This window comes from Pleurodeles waltl, chromosome 4_1, assembly GCF_031143425.1.
Source record: "Pleurodeles waltl isolate 20211129_DDA chromosome 4_1, aPleWal1.hap1.20221129, whole genome shotgun sequence".
NCBI lineage: Eukaryota > Metazoa > Chordata > Amphibia > Caudata > Salamandridae > Pleurodeles > Pleurodeles waltl.
The window spans coordinates 564,035,265-564,051,694 of NC_090442.1; the positions used below are offsets into that span (position 1 = coordinate 564,035,265).

Below are 16,430 nucleotides of genomic sequence, written 5' to 3' on the forward strand. Positions count from 1 at the left end.
AATAAATATTAAAAAAATATTATTACTGCCGGATTTGCTAGTCCAGTGGTGGGTTCACAAATTCTGGAACTTACATGGGTCTTGTAGATTCTCCTGGGAAACCCAGGGTTCACGCATCCTGAAAAGACATAAAACAACATTTAGGTACACTTCAGCTGTGCTTTGCCAACCTTCGCTGTGGGGAGTATGCAAAGAGTCTAGCCTTCCAATGGTCTTGCAAGGGAAAGCAAGTTGCAGGAAGTGGCTGCACCCATGCCATTGCCCATGATGCGGAGTCAAATACCAGTTAGGGGGATTTGACTACCCATAAGGACTTTGCTTCTGAGACCCGGTTGAAATCCTGGAGCAGGGTCCAACTTCTGTAACACACAGCTGAAGCACAGCTCTCTCCTACCCACCTGAGTAGGCTGAAATTTGTGGAAACATTGTTAACAACGTATTGTAAACAATAAGGACGTTTACCACAGAAGCTAAACCAACTTTGAGGATTTAGTTCTGCCTGTTTCTGAGCCTTAACCAACAAACTAGGTATATGCGTGGGTAAGGCACAGAAAAAGGCAGAGAGCAGAAGAGGATGTGTTGAGGTAAGTGGGGCCGGGGCAGGGTTGGGAGATAGCTTTTAGGGTTGGGGTGGATTAAGTGCTTAGTTTCTGTCTATTTTTATTTATAGAGGTGGGAGTGGGGGCCTTTGTTGAAGTTTACGGGGTGGAGGGACTGTGTAGTTTATTTTGTAGGGATGAGGGAAGGGGGTCGGGTAGATTTTTTTTCAGGGCTTAAGGTGGGGGTGGTGGTAGGGTAGTTTATTTTTTAGGGGCAGGCGAGAGGGGTTGAGATATTTTTGTTTTTCAGGGCTTAGGTTGGGGGGTCGGGGTAGTTTAGCTCTTATGGGAATGGGCTGTTTTTAGGGCTCAGGGCAGGTGGTGTGTGTTGGGGTAGTTTCGTTTTTAGGGGCAGGGGTTGGGTCATTTTATTTTTTAGGGCTTTCAGGGTAGTTTAGCTGTTAGGGGTGGGGTCATTTTTAGGGCTCATGGCGGGTAGGTAAATTTTTAGGGCTGGGGTGGTCAGAGTACATTTTTTTTTTAGGGCTTAGGATGGATAGAGTCAGGGTAGTTTAGCTATTAGGGATGGGGGTCGTTTTTAGGGCTTTTAGGGCTGAAGTCGGGATAATTTAGTTTGTAGGCGCAGGGGTGGGGGTAGTTTTTTTTACGGCTTAGGGTGGATGGGGGTCCAGGGTAGTTTAGTTAGTAGGGATGGGGGACGGTTTTAGGACTCAGGGTGGGTGGGGGTGTCAGAGTAGTTTAGTTTGTATGGTCGGGGTGGGGGCGTCAGGGTAGCTTTTTTTAAGGCTTAGGGCAGGTGGGGGGTCTGGTAGTTTAGTTATTCGGGGTGGGGTGGGTTTGGGTCTCAGGGCAGGTGAGAGGTGTTGGGGTACTTTAGTTTTTAGGGGCAGAGCGGGGGGTTGGGGTAGTTTTTCAAAGGCTTATGGTGTGGAATTGGGGTAGTTTAACTTGTAAACCAAATGCAATGCCCATGGCTTCACAGTTGATGCATCAGATGCAATTACAAGTTTCATGAATGATTGTTCAGTCAGATTACATATCCGATCACCTTTACCACTATCCGTGGTATAACTGTGTTTATTACCATGAGCATGTGTTATTATTTAATGATGTTGTACTTTTAGGTATTGTCACTTATTATTATAAGTAGTGTGAGTCGTAAGTCACGTAATACAGCTCTGTCTTGCTCATGGGGGGCTTTAGTGACATCGTAACCACAAGAACAAAGCCTTATTCTTTGTTTTATTGTCAACAGATTACCTATACAGATAGGACCATAATACAATATACATTTTTTTACAGTGGGGTGTAGCTTGAACAAATATGTTTTTTTTCATCCAAAAGGGAAACAGCGACATACAGTACTATGGCCTTAAGCCTCTTTGGATGTCTGCAGTAATAAGCAGAGAAAATAATTATGTAGTTAAGGCTGTACAATTTAAGGAAAACCACCACCTGCCTTGTTACAAAACTCATTGTGTTTGTTGAAACTGTTCTCTGCAAGATGCATTTAACAATAGGTATTGATTGGAACTAAAATGTTTAGGTTTCTATGTGTGCTGGTGCATGATAGATAGATAGATAGATAGATAGATAGATAGATAGATAGATAGATAGATAGATAGATAGATAGATAGATAGATAGATAGATAGATAGATAGATAGATAGATAGTCGTATTTGTAATTTTTAAAAATGCTTTTACGACTAGGTATATTTTATTATGATCACCCCTATTAGAAGTGAATAAACGAGAGGTTTATTTGGATCCTAATTTGTAGGCTGCTCCCTTTATCGATTGTAACAAGGTACCACTTCCACATGAGAGTACAGACATAGCCTACCTTTGAAACCCACTAGCACAGGCTGGCACGACAGCTGTGCATTTGACAAGTAACATGAGCCCTACAGTGTGCGGGAAGAAGGTGAAATTGTTAAATTTACATATAATTACCGAGATCATGCAAATGTCAGCAGTGGGGAGATATATAAAAAAAAACAGGCGTCTCACAGCTAAGCCCTGACAGGTGCCTTCCCTGACGAGCTCAAAAACATTTGAGCACTAGTTGGCAGAGGGTCATTAAAACCGAACTGGCAGAGACATTAAGTCCCCCACATTCCTTTGAGTGACATTTTGCTATTAAAGGTTTGCCAGGGTTTATTCGAAAAGAGTGCCATGTTACAGTGGCAGTCTTGGTCTAGCGGGCCTTTGTGGCCGTAGTAGAGCCGACAGGGGCCCTTTACCTTCTCCTCACTGTACACACCCGGTTTTCCAAACCTTGCCGGGAGTCACTTGGACTAAGAGTGACTGGAAGAACGAAAACTCACCATGACAGCAAATATACACCAAGTGTAGTGTGGAATGTGCATTATGGCTTTTATCACAAACATTCTTCTTTTCCGATGCGAAAATAAGATTGTAAGCAGACAGAGCGGGCTGATTGGAAAACCGTGACCTGCAAATACATCTTTTATTGAGACGTATGTAGGTGCCCAGCAGACCTTGAGCTCTCGGCAAACAATGGTTCTGTACTTGAATGGACACATACTGGAGGGCGGAGTACCCTTTGTTCCAGGAAGATTGTTTTGGTTTGGTTCTGCATTGTGCAAAAGAACATTTCCAGTTTACTGTCCTCATGAATAAAACAATGTACTTTACTCCCTGCTCACTGCAGTTGCACAAAAAGGATATTTGCATATTTTATTAAATGCACACCATGAAGTACAATCACAGCCACTGATTTAGAACATAATTTAACAGTGGCTTTGTAAGACTAAAAATAAAACGTTCACCATTAACAATGAACGACTGTTCAGTATTATTCACATCTGTTTAAAAGCTCCTTTTAATTGTTTTGTTTTTTTGATTCTATCTTTACAGCTCAGCCAGCACTTAATAAGAATTAGAGATGCTTCTTCTGGAGACAAAGGAAACCTAAGTGTATCAGAACACAACAATTTTTCAAGCGATGAACAGAAATGTGAGCAGGAGTTAACCCTTGAAGACACCAACACAGATTTGCGCCAAAACTCCATCAATGTTTGTGGTTTTTTGCAGGACATTTCGGAAGAAGATAACAAGCCACTGGCCTATGACACGCATTTGAAGGAGTGTTATTCTGGCCAGTCAGATGAGGCATCAAAAATAACAGGTTCCGCAGATGATATTCAGCAGTATCTGCACTCCAGTGAGGTGCAAACCGAAGAACACTTTGCAGAATCTGAGACAAACAGAGCTTTTCATTTTACTGATAGCATCTCAGACAGGCAAGAAACTAGCATGGGCGATGTTTCAAAAGGTGACTTAGAAAAGGACTCCAGCTGTGCCATCGATGATTGGTTATTTATCGATGAGGATATGAAGTTCACAAACAGCAAAGCTTTCAAAGTCAGAAAGGATGCCATCTCTCCAGAGTGCAGTGAATCAGAGCAATCCGTGGCAGATCTTGGCGATAGTGGCAATACACCCACCAGTCCACACACAGAGGAGAGCACTAGAATAACTCTGGGTTTCCTTCACGAAGATCACGCCAATGGACAGAACAAGAAATCCACAGAGACAGCTGAAGAGACCAGTGAGGGTGAGATCAGGGAACATGGTTTACACATAGCTGCACTTCCTCGTGTGAGCAGCCGGACTGAAACTACAGAAGCCTTTGAGCCTGAAAAAAGTCTCACACAAAATGCCACCTCTGCCAGCAGTGATGCAAATGGGGAACACAGTCAATTAGAGGGTTCTCAGCTATGGGCAATTAAAGAGAAGGATAGTTCCTCTCTATTAGAAATACATTTTTCCAATTTAATCCCAGAGCACATACACCAGGATGACAAAGAGAGTGCAGATATGCTGTCATTACCGACAGATGGCAAAGAAAGTCTTAATGTGGTAAATACATTTTCACAACCAGACGACCACTTGATGATCACCCCTGTGGCAGATGAGAGAAGCTCCAAAGGGTTTAATGAATTTATGTCTTCTGCAAGATATGAAGGAAATGTGGCTGCAGAAGAGAAAACCAACAAAGGTCAAGAAATAATAAGCTCTGTAACAGACCCCTACTGGGAAGGTGAAGCAAACGAACTCAGCAGTACTTTGAAAGAGACTGAAAAGAAATACCCATTTTTTATCAGCAGCATATCAACTAATATTCCTGTTCATTGTGATTCCATCTTTACAGCAGATGAAGTTCATTCTTCAAATTCTATTGCGTACAGCGCAGAAACAATATCATTCGACAATAAAGAAGAGCAAACCATGGAAAACGTTTCTTCAAAAGAGACAGAATGTCAAAATGAAGGTGTATCAGAAAATATGTTTTTTGACAAGAAAGGGGGTGAAAGGACTGTATCTACTGCATTTTCTGATAACGTGGAAAGTGAAGAAGGTCTAGCAGAAAATACACAGTTCGCCAAGAAAGACAGTAAAGAGATTTTTGAAATCTCAGCTTCTGAACACTTACAAAGTCAAAGTGATGAAACAGGAGATAGTATATGTTTTGTCAAGGAAGATGATGAGAAAGGGATTGTAACCTCATATATTAAACAGAGAGAATGTGAAAAAGAAGGTGTAGCAGAAAATACATCATTTCCTAGGATAGCCGGTGAGGAAATGATTGAATTCTCACAGTTTGAACATGAAAAATTGCAAAACAAAGAAGCGAAAGAAGGTATATTGTATGAATGGAAAGGTGATGAGAAGGAAATTGTAATCTCACCTTCTGAACACGTAAAAAGTGAAGAAGAAGGTCTAGCATTGAACTTATCGTTTGCCAGGATAGGCAATAAAGAGGCTATCGAAATCAAAGCTTTTGAATACTTACAAAGTGAAAATGAAGAAGCAGGAGACAACACATGTTTTGCCAAGGAAGTTAATGAAAAAGGTGGTATGACCTCATATTTTAAACACAGAGAGTGTGAAAAAGAAGGTGTAGAAGAGAATATATCTTTTCTTAAGCCATATGATGAAGAAACATGTGAACTTTTAGCTTCCAATCGCATAGGAAGTCAGAACGAAGAACCAAAAGAAGATATATCTTTTGTCAAGGAAGGAGATGAAAAGGTTGCTGTAATCTCATCTTCTGAACACCTTGAAAGTGAAATAGAAGTTGTAGCAGAAAATACATCTTTTGCCGGGGAAGACGACAACGAAACAGTTAATATCACAACTTCTCAACACATTGAAAGTCAAAATAAAGATGCAGCAAAAGATACATATCTCATCAGGGAACACGATGAGAAGAATATTGTTATCTCATTTTCTGAACACAAAGAAAGTGACAAAGACGTTTTAGTAGAAAATGAATCTTTTGTCAGGGAAGATAATGAAGCGACTATGACTTTCCAAGCTTTTCAAAACAGAGAATGTGAAAATGAAGAAGCAGAAGAAGATATACCTTTTACCAAGGAAGTTGGCGAGAATAATATTGATAACCGACTGTCTGAACCTGTGCATAGGGCAAACGCAGGTGGTGAAGAAAACATATATTTTGCCAGGGAACACAATGAAAAGACTGTCCAAATCCTTGCTTCTGAAAACATAGGAATTCAAAATAAAGAATCAGAAAAAGATATGTCTCTGGGTACGGAAGTTGTTGAGAAGACTACTGCAAAAGCATGTTCCGAACAAATAGAATATAAAAACGCAGACCTGGAAAAAATTATGTTCTGTAACCAGAAAAATGAAGGGGATATCGGAATCTTGGCTATTAAACATAGAGGAAGTCAACATGAGGAAGCAGAAGATATATCTATTGTCAAGGAAGATGCTAATAAAGATTTTTTAAACTATTTTTCTGAACAAAGAGAAAGTGAAAGAAAAGGTGTTTCTGAAAGTAATGGAGATGAAGATAATAATGAAATCTCAGTTTCTGAACACACAGAATGTGAAAAGGAAGAAGCAGAACATATATATATTGCAAAGGAAGATGATACAGAAGATATTGTAACTGAATCTTCTGAATATACAGAAAGTAAAACTGAAGTTTCAGAAGAAAATAAATCCTTTGTTAGGGTAGACAATGAAGAAGCTCTCGAAATCTCTGCTTCAAAGTTCACAGAAAGTGACTTTGCAGAAGCTAAAGAACGAATAGAATGTCAAAATATAGTTATGTCAACAAAGTTGGGCTTGTCACAGTTAGAATCCCTTTCCATGTGTGTCGGAAGTGAGCAGCCAGAGAATATGATGTGCAGTGACTCACACAGAACTGAAAAAGTGAATGTCCTGGATATCCAGGCATTGGAGACAGACTATAATGCAAATGAAGCAGAAATTACAAATAAAGAAACCAAAAGCCCAGAAATGTGTGCTGGGACCCAGGGAAGATTGCAGATTTGCTCCCTAGAGGAATTATACATCTCACAAGAAACTGTTTCAGTTGATGATTATGTTCTAGTTGATCCTAACATCGGCGAGCAGGTGAAAGCATGTAACTTTCCCATAAATGAAACACCAGCTGAGGGTACTTTTGAAAATCTGTGTGCAGATGTGAAAGAGAAATGCAATGACACGGTGGAAGGCGAACTACCCACAGTGGATGGAACATTCATTGCTGCGCTTGAGGCAAAAATAGGCGGGTTTCTAAATGTACACAATGATGATATGAGCATAAGCTGTACGAACGAAGATGGAGATCAAGAGAGTTTGAAGGTACATGTTGAAGAGACATTGCAAAGAGACTCGATATTTAGCGTTGAGGCACAACAAAATGCAACAGATTTCACCATACCAAGCATCTCACTAAGAGATAAAACAGCATGGCCAGTGCTTACAAAAGAAGTGGCCTCCCAGCAGGAGCTGTACATAGAGGAATCTCCAGAACAGCAACAGCATGACCCCGAAAAGCCTGCCAATGAGGATAACTCTCTTCCAAGTAGTAATAGCGACATTAACCTTCATCAGAAAATCTCCTCGGTAAATGTTTCTGAGGAGTGCAACCTGTCAATTGTCAATTTACCAGAATTGTCTTTGCTTGACACGAGGGAAGTAAGTAACAATAGGGATTTCCCACAGTCAGGCACCAGACAGGAAGTGACTTTAGGGCCAGTGATATTAGTTAGTGAGGCAGCAGATGAAAGCGGAGAGATGCATTCAGGTTCTGAGGAACTTTTAGCACCAACAATAGTGCAACAATTGCAAGGTGACAAGCACCAACTGTTGCATTCTGAATCTGTTTCTGACCCTAAAAACGTAGAGACTGACCTATCTAACGAATCCATTATTTTAAAACGGATCAGCTACAAAGTATGGCATTTCCTAATTTTCGTGTTACTTGCTTTTATGATCTGCCAGTGCGATTCACTGCTTTGCTCTGTTCTCTGTGTTTGCTCCTTATATTGGTTATTCTTTGAACGAGGCAATCACAAAGAGTCTGTCAAAAAGCAGTAACAGCAAGATTGATTTCCCTTTTTCTCAGGGAAGAATGCATTTAATGCAGCGCGTAAACGTGTTAACAATGACTTTGTGGAATGTAACTGTTAAAACCGATCATTTTGCCTGAAAAATCATTTCCATGTCTGTGTGGTACTGGAAATTGCTCCTCTCTGCAGTCTATCAATAGATTGTAAACGAAAGTTGTTCACTTTCTAGCCTCTGTCCCACGAGTTTATATTCTAACATTAGGCTACAAAAATAAATTGTTTTTACTTGTAACCAAAGACTATGAATATAAACTTCCAATGATTTTACTTACTCATATCCGCCTAAGGTTTCAAAGCAGTAACCCCAGCATTTTATTTACATATAGTAACCTAAGTAAAGAAAATGTACATTCTTGTGGCAAGGGTGAACACCAATAATGCTATTAAGAAGGTATGATGTTTTCATTGTATATAGGAATGACACATTTGAAGGACGAACATTCATTTATTGGTGTTAATCGTGAGATCAGCACACACGATCTTGCCTAATGTGTAAAAAAAACTAAGTGTTATTCTACAGATGTCTAGAAAATGTTAGAACCAAAATCACCCAAATACTTAGGGCTTCATTTAAAAATGTAAATTAGCACTTGTATAGCGCAATACTCACCCGTTAGGGTCTCAAGCTGCTGTACTCATACCGCTATGGAACCCCTCCTGGCTTTTCCCTGTGAGGCACCCACTCCTGAGCACCCCCAGGGTGAAGCCAGGCATCCAAGCGCTGTTGGGGCCGTTGTGGAGATTAAGCAAGCTATTGCCCAGAGTTGCACCCATGAATTAGATTAGGCACCGAGGCGAGAATTATCTGGTCAAGGGGAATTGAGCCCAAGACCTGCCAAAGCAGGACTTGAACCCTGGTCTTGAGCCAAATCTCTGCTTCAGGGTCTGCTGCTCTAACCATTGAGCCACACTTCTCCACCTCTCATTTACAAGAGTGTGGAACATTGGAGAAGATGTGTCTGATTTCTTGCACTGCCCTGCGACCGCCTAACAACGCCATGAATGCACTGTATTAACAACACAGAGCTCCGTTGTGAAGTTTTCACAGATGCGTCAGAGAGTCTGGCGCATCTGTAGCACTACTCCAGCAATGCAAGGAGGCACCTATAGAAAAAGCTCTGCATCACTTTTACCGCCTGCTCTGAGCCGGCAGTAAAATTCTGACACCGTGAAGGCACAGAATTACACAGTGAAATGTTGTAGATTCCACTGCATCAGTTCTGTGTGGCTTTTTGCCTGGGGATGCCTACCTTGCATATCATTGCCGGTAGGTGGTGCCCAGGGGTGAAATGTGACGCTAGAGGCCTCTAGCATCACTTTGTAGATTTGGAGTTGTTTTAGCGCCGCCACAGCATAAAAAAGAAATGACGCTATGGTGGCGCTAGCGCCTTGTAAGTGAGGCCCTTAGATTTTGAGAGAAGAGATGAGCCATCTGTCTGAATCCCCCCATTAAATTCTCTGTCCTTTAGAACTACTTAGTGACAACTTAATCTTCCTCTAAGTTAAAAATTCTGCTAGTGGGTGTAGGGGATCGCAGAGGAAAGAGACAATCTCCCACCTTATCATTCCTTTACTTCATTGCTAGATGCTGGTCATGCAGTAGGTGGGCAAATAAATGTGTTCACTGTTATTGTGAGATCTATCTTTGTTGCTAATATTTGTTTTCCTATCCAAGTCAGAAATTTACTAAATCAGATAAATGGCACTCAATAATTACTGTATCATCAAACTCATCTCCCATCAAACACCCTAAAGATGGGTGTCCACTACAAAGAGCATAACTTACTATTGCTAGTTCCAAACAATGTAGACTGTTAACCTCATATAATGTAAAAGTATGTCTTAAGAATGACTACATGCAAATAATGATATCTAATTAAAGGCTTTATGAATAGTGTGAAGATGTGATACTCAATATTAGAGTGCTGCAGTTGCATACATTATTTCCTTGTGTCACCCCACATGTTCACTAAGAAAACTGTTCACAGGTCTAGCTTGTTTCACCTAAATCAAAATTACTGCCTATAGAACACAAATGATTCATGATTCATTAGCCCATAATATGGATATCTCTTCAATAGTCTCCCATTGTATGGAATTTCATAACTGTGCTCACTAGCCTAGAAGACAAGGTTAGGCCAAGCAGTCATATTTAGTTTACTTGTGATAGGTACTGCAGACTTTCCCCTTAATATAAAACACTACTGGCAAATAAGAACTGCTTAACACTGAAATCTTATGTTAGCAATAGGAAAATTCAAGTAGACCATAACTCATTAACACCCAGCATATTAAGCAATGTCTTTATAGGTCTGGTCAAATCTAGACTTCTCAAGGTATGCTGCTGAATCTTTTGTCAACATCAGCAATTTATATGTTATATACCAAATTCTCAATATTTATCACAACCGTGACAATTAAGGATTTGTTTTCTAACTACAGTTGTTACCCTTTCAAAATAGTTTTTCTGTTTTCAAAAATATGTGCATTTATTTTACAATTTAGGGTTTTGGTCTACCACTGTTGCTGATTTTTCCTCCCAGAAGCGGTTATACAACATTGGAGAAGTTTGAGTCTTTTGAACGAAATTGAAGTCTCAGAAAAGCTTCCAACCTTTTCTTGGGGTTTTTAAAAATCCAACACTGCGATGGAAGGCAAATTAACCCACTCCTGTTTACCACTTCTTGACAACTGTAATGCATCCTTTTTGAAACATTAGTCAACATTCAAGAAGCAACGTAGATTACAAAATCTAACGCTTATGAAGCAACGTATTCTTCAATAAAACTGGATTCAAGTCTTTTTAGATAAGGAACAAGGGAGATGTGTAGGTGCAAGAAAGACAAACGTACTAGTTCCATAGTTTAAAACAGTATATTTGGTGTACTGAGCAAAGAGTGAAACTTCAGAATATGCCTTCATACCCAATGGCAAGGCAGTCAAGACTGGGTGGTCCCAAGGACATAACTTGAAGTGCCTGAGTAGAAGGACAAATCATGAAGTTTGTGGTACAACAAAGCTAGATGCTGAGATGGCTGGGGGGACATGAAATTCCTATGACATAATCATAAGTGAAGCGGAAGAGGAGAGTCTTGAGACATCTGGGGAGTATGAGTAGATGTCCTGCAAGTATGAGATGTTTTGGTGTATCTTCCATAAGTGTAAAACATTGATGTGCAGGGAACTAATGCTTATTCCTCAGTGTCTGGCTGGAAAAAGCTGGTTATGAAGGAAGATAGGTTTAGGAGGCCACATTTTCCTCCAATCACATTACAGATGTAAGAGGGGGAAATGCTTTTGGTGGAGTGTGTAATTGTATCATTGTAGCAACTGGACTAGACCAGTATGAATTCATTGTATTTTATTTCAACACAGGTTCTTTGCACTCATCCAGTGGAATTACCTTGCAAGACATTCACTTTGGATGAGTTTGTTTTATTTTGTATGAACTCAGGTACCTAATGGCACCTGGGCTACCAATTCGATGGTGGAAAAGTTGTTTATAACATCCTAGCGCATGGCCATTTGTGTCTTTCAGATTGAAACAGGAAGTTATTTATGTTGCACATATGCCATTTGGAGGAGGTTGTCAGTAACTAAGACGTTCAGGGGTGTGAAAGGGCTTAGAAATAAACTGAAAGAAGAAAAACAAAGTTCTAATATAGCCAGGCATGGATTGGCAAAGTGATTAGGGTGAGAAATCTTGGAACAACCTGTTCATAAGAGTGGACTGAGTTTTAGTATAATTTTAGGTTTGAACAATAATTTAAACATGTTATGGTCAGACCAGATAACCTAGTAGTTAAACATCTGTTGCTCTGTGTACAAGGAAAAAATAAGACTGACGTAATCCATGAAATGGTTTGTTAGACTCATTGATTTAAGAAAATGTAAGCTACGTATGGTGTCTTGGTCATAAACATTGAATACATCATTGCCCTATGTGTTGATGTCACATAGGATGAGTGTTCAAGTCAAGACTGGCTGGTCTCAACAATATAACTTGAAGTGCCTGAGTGGAAGGATGAATCATGAAGGTTGTGGTAAACAAAGCTAGATGCTACGATGACTGGGGGCATGAGATTCCTGTGACATAATCATAAGTGAAGTGGAAGAAGCGAGTCTTGAGACATCTGTGGAGTATAAGTAGATGTCCTGCAAGTATTAGATGTTTTTGGTGGATCTCCCAGAGTGTAAAACTTTGATGTGCAGGGAGCTAATGTTCATTCCTCTGTATCTGTCTGGAGCTATTGATAAGGCTGGTTATGAAGGAAAATAGCTTTAAGAGGCCACATTTTTCTCCAATCACATTACAGATGGAAGAGGGGGAAATTGTTTTTGAAGTAGTGTATTAATATATTACTGTGGCAACTGGACTGGGCTAGTATGAATTCATTGTATTTCATTTCAATACAGGTTCTTGACACTCATCTAGTGGAATTACTTTGCAAGATACAGATTTTGGCTGAGTTTGCTTTATTTTAAATGAGCAGCATTACACAGTTGTTTTTTTCAGGCACTTAAGTTATCTGAGCTATGAATTCTGTGGTGGAAAAGTTGTTTGTTACATCCTAGTAAACGGCCATTTTGTCTTTCAGAGTGAAACAGGAAGTTATTTATGTTGCATATTTGCCATTTGGAGGAGGTTGTCAGTAACTAAGCCATTGAGGGGTTTAAAAGGGCTTAGAAATAAAATGAGAGAAGAAAAAAGAAGTCCTTTTATAGCCAGGAGTGGATTGGCAAAGTGATCAGAGTGAGGAACCTTGGAACAACCTGTTCATAGGAGTGATCTGAGTTTAAGTCTCATCTTATGATTGAAAAATAATTTAAACATGTTAGACCAGGTGACTTAGTAGTTACAAATCTGTTGCTCTATGTACAAGGAGAATATAAGACTGATGTAACCCAGGCATTGGTTTGTTAGACTTGTTGATTTAAGAAGATGTGAGTTATGTATGTCATCTTGGTCATAAATGTTGGATAAATTATTTCCCTATATGTTGATGTCACCAAGGAAGTAGATTTTAAACAAGGTGTGAAACGTACCCTGGTAATCAACAGAGGCTATTATTAGGAGGATGGCATACAAGAGCACATATAAATGCTGTGGACATGCTGCTGGTGACATATTTCATTGTCCATTTTTTTGCTTACTCTTGAGGGTGGCCTGGACGTTTTATACAGGCAACCATAATTCAGAAAAGCACAGAAGTTTTTCCTCCTGCTTAGTTCACCAGTGAGGGCCTACAGGTTGTTACTGATATGATGCATGATACTGATATACTGCTGCATTGTCTATGGTTGTTTTTCTCCTCGAGTCATTGAGGAATTTCTGAAGTTGCCCTTTTCATTATTGAGGGCAAATTGTGTAATTTGCTCTTATCACTCCCATATATATGATGTGTGGTCATCTATTATCTCTCTCACAGAGCATTTTCTGTGAGAAGATCTATCTTACTCACGACTTAGACATAGTTAATGAATGCCCAAAAAGCAAGTTGCAAATACTCATGAAAAATGCTTGGTGAATAGTGTCTTTACAGTTTATATGAGGCTAACTCTGTGTCTATCATGATGGGGGCATTAGTTGTATATAGATGCCCTGCAAATGTATCTATGCAAGAATCAAACTGTACTGTTTCACAGCCTTTGTAAAGTAAGAGGACTGGATGGGCAATAGAGGTATTTGCTAAATTAGAATAATATTTGGTTTCATATTTAACGCTTTAACAGCCAACTGAACTGCTCTCTCAGACCCCACTTTGACCCCTGAATGAGTTTTTTTAACCTTTGCCATCAAAGGTAGTATCATATAACTAGGTTATCCATGGCCTGCCCTCTCAGGTCAGTTCAACTACTGTGCAGTATTCTGCTTTTAACCGGCTACAAAACTGTACTGTAAATGTTGGGGTACTTGACGATTTCAAGATTTTTTATACTGGATTGTTGCATTGGAGACTCCCAACGGCCCAAAGCAGTCAGCTGCTGAGGACCCAGACTGCACATAGAATACTTTGGTAAGTCATACCAAACACTTGCCATAGGTAATGACCCATACATTGATCCATAACCCCTTTTCCCATTCCTCTGTGTAGAAGTGTGGCTCAGCACATATGGATTCTCACGGAAAGACACCCATTTGGTGGATCATTGTTCCATTGAGTTTTTTTCTGCAGCCTCCCACTCCATTTTGCATCTTAACAACCCTGCTATTTTTCCTGTTACATGCACTTATTTCATCTCTGTCTAAAGGCAACACTGTGTACCAAGGGTAGCTATTTGAACATTTCCTCACACATTAACCTTCACTCACCTATTCACTTTGATATTTTGATATATTTGTGTGATGTCTTACTGGCATATACAGTCTTATTAGCAAGTGCGATTGACATTCTCATAAATGTTTAAAATGACAGTAAGCACAATAGGCAGTTGTTAGTCTGTAGTGAAGAAAAGTATGTATTTTGTATGTTGTGTTCATCTGGTCAATAAAAGTATTGCCTGTGTTTATCTTTTGACTTGGTCAAAGTCTATGATGTGAATTTTGTCATTCTGGAGCTCTTCTAGATAAGCTGCAATGAATGAAAGATTCAATCTCTGGTTATAAAAAGGAATGTTATTGCTCATGTCTCACAGCCTTGCTTCAGCACGAACTACAAGCCTTCGTAGGATGTTTTGTAATCCATGCAAGCAGACAAAATGAACTGCTCAGACGAAAAAGGATGGTTGAAATGTTATTTAACACATTTTGGAAAACACAGTAGCCAACTTAAATACTAGTGTTGCCATAAGATGATAGATGGGTAAACATTTTGAACATTTCGTTCAATGTCTACATTCAAAAAATTAATTTGACTTTTTTAATATTGTACTTTCACTAAGGATTCGAAATGGGACAAGTTAAAAAATAAAATAAAACCTGGGTAAAACTTTAAAGGAAGTCGCTTTTCTTCTCCAAGTTCTTTGGTTAATCAAACAACCACTACTTTGTTTAGGGGTCTTTGATAAATCTGGATGTAACTCCATAACACAATGAGAAAAATATGCTTCAGAAATTGTTAAAGATTTAGACTTTCACAAAAATATATGGAAAGTAACCTGAGGAAAATTTTTTGCTACAAGTAGTTTCACACATAATTGTGACTTTTGAAGTTTGGCAGAGTGAGAAGGCCATCACTAAGGTGGCAGATGTGTTATCAGCCATATTACATGTATATTATGGCCTATGTCACTTGTAACACAGTGAACAGGTTATCCACCAGTTTTTTCAGCATAACTCATGCTCCAATCTCTAAAAAAGGCACCTTAATAAAATGGAGGTATTGTGGCTTCAAAATGATTGCTCTATACCAATAAAAGCATTTTTATTAAGGGCAGTCCAACAACTTGTTGCCTTGTACTGCTTAAGTTAACAATCAGTTTACTTTTAGGTTAATACATTTGTAATGAAAAAGTAACAACTAGTACGACATGTGCCCAAGGGGGAAAAAAAACACATTTTAATCCTTGGAAACAATGTGTAAAAAAAAATTACACATTTAAAAAAACCTTGGTATAGATATATATGTCAATGAAAAATGGGGATTAAGTAGAAACAAAGTAGGTACTGTAGGCATGCATAATAGGAAAATGATTTTATATTGTAGAGAAGAAAAGAATAGAGAAAAAGAAGAGTAAGCAAAAAGTGAATATGAAAATACAAAACAAAATAATTAGCACAAATAAAGAATTGATATAGAAATTATATTAAACATTCATTTGAAGAAAAACAAACAACAGTAAGATCACCCATAAGTATCAGAGTTACAATTAATTGCACACCTTATCAATTATTTAGCAATAGGAAGCCACAACATATCTTATTTGATAGACAATGGCATGGAATTTAAATTGAATCTATCTAATTTATGATTGTGACAGACTAAATTCCACCACAGATTGATAGATATATTGTCACTAGCTTTTAAATTGGATGCAATAACTTCTATAGCAATTGTAATTGAAAAACAAGCAACTAGTGTGCCAAGTAAAACATTACGGGACCACACTAAGCCCCCCCAGAAATAGTTTTCCTATGGAAAAGGTAGAAGGTACATTGTTAATCAGATGAATATTTAACCAAACCTCTTTCCAGAAGGTAAGAATGCAAGCACAAGTGAAAAACGTGTGCAAATATGATCCAGTAGATGCTCTGCTCCTCCAACAGATGCTATGACTAGGTAATTTAAATGTATTATAACAAAATTGTAATAAAAAAATAATCAAACTAGCAGAGAGGGCTATGGACTGTATTTGAGCCCAAATGTTATCCCAAACTTCAATAGACAACATAAATTCAGTAACAAATTCACTTCTTTCTCTACTGGATAAACTAAGCAGCTTATACATGTTGAATGCCTTAGCTGGTACAGAGGAAAAAAGAGGATTAATGAATATGGTACACGAAGTGAAATTA

The 16,430-nt window shown here is 38.9% G+C and overlaps 1 protein-coding gene across 1 annotated transcript in view; it reads left to right on the forward strand.

Annotated features, from left to right (window-relative positions):
* The window catches only part of PPP1R3A (protein phosphatase 1 regulatory subunit 3A), a 400,387-nt gene extending 385,902 nt beyond the window's left edge, over positions 1 to 14,485 (forward strand). The window contains exon 4 of the mRNA XM_069228951.1: positions 3,441 to 14,485. Coding sequence (XP_069085052.1) covers positions 3,441 to 7,943 — 4,503 coding nt within the window. The 3' untranslated portion in view covers positions 7,944 to 14,485. The remainder of the gene's footprint in view (positions 1 to 3,440) is intronic.
* Positions 14,486 to 16,430: the final 1,945 nt, after the last annotated feature.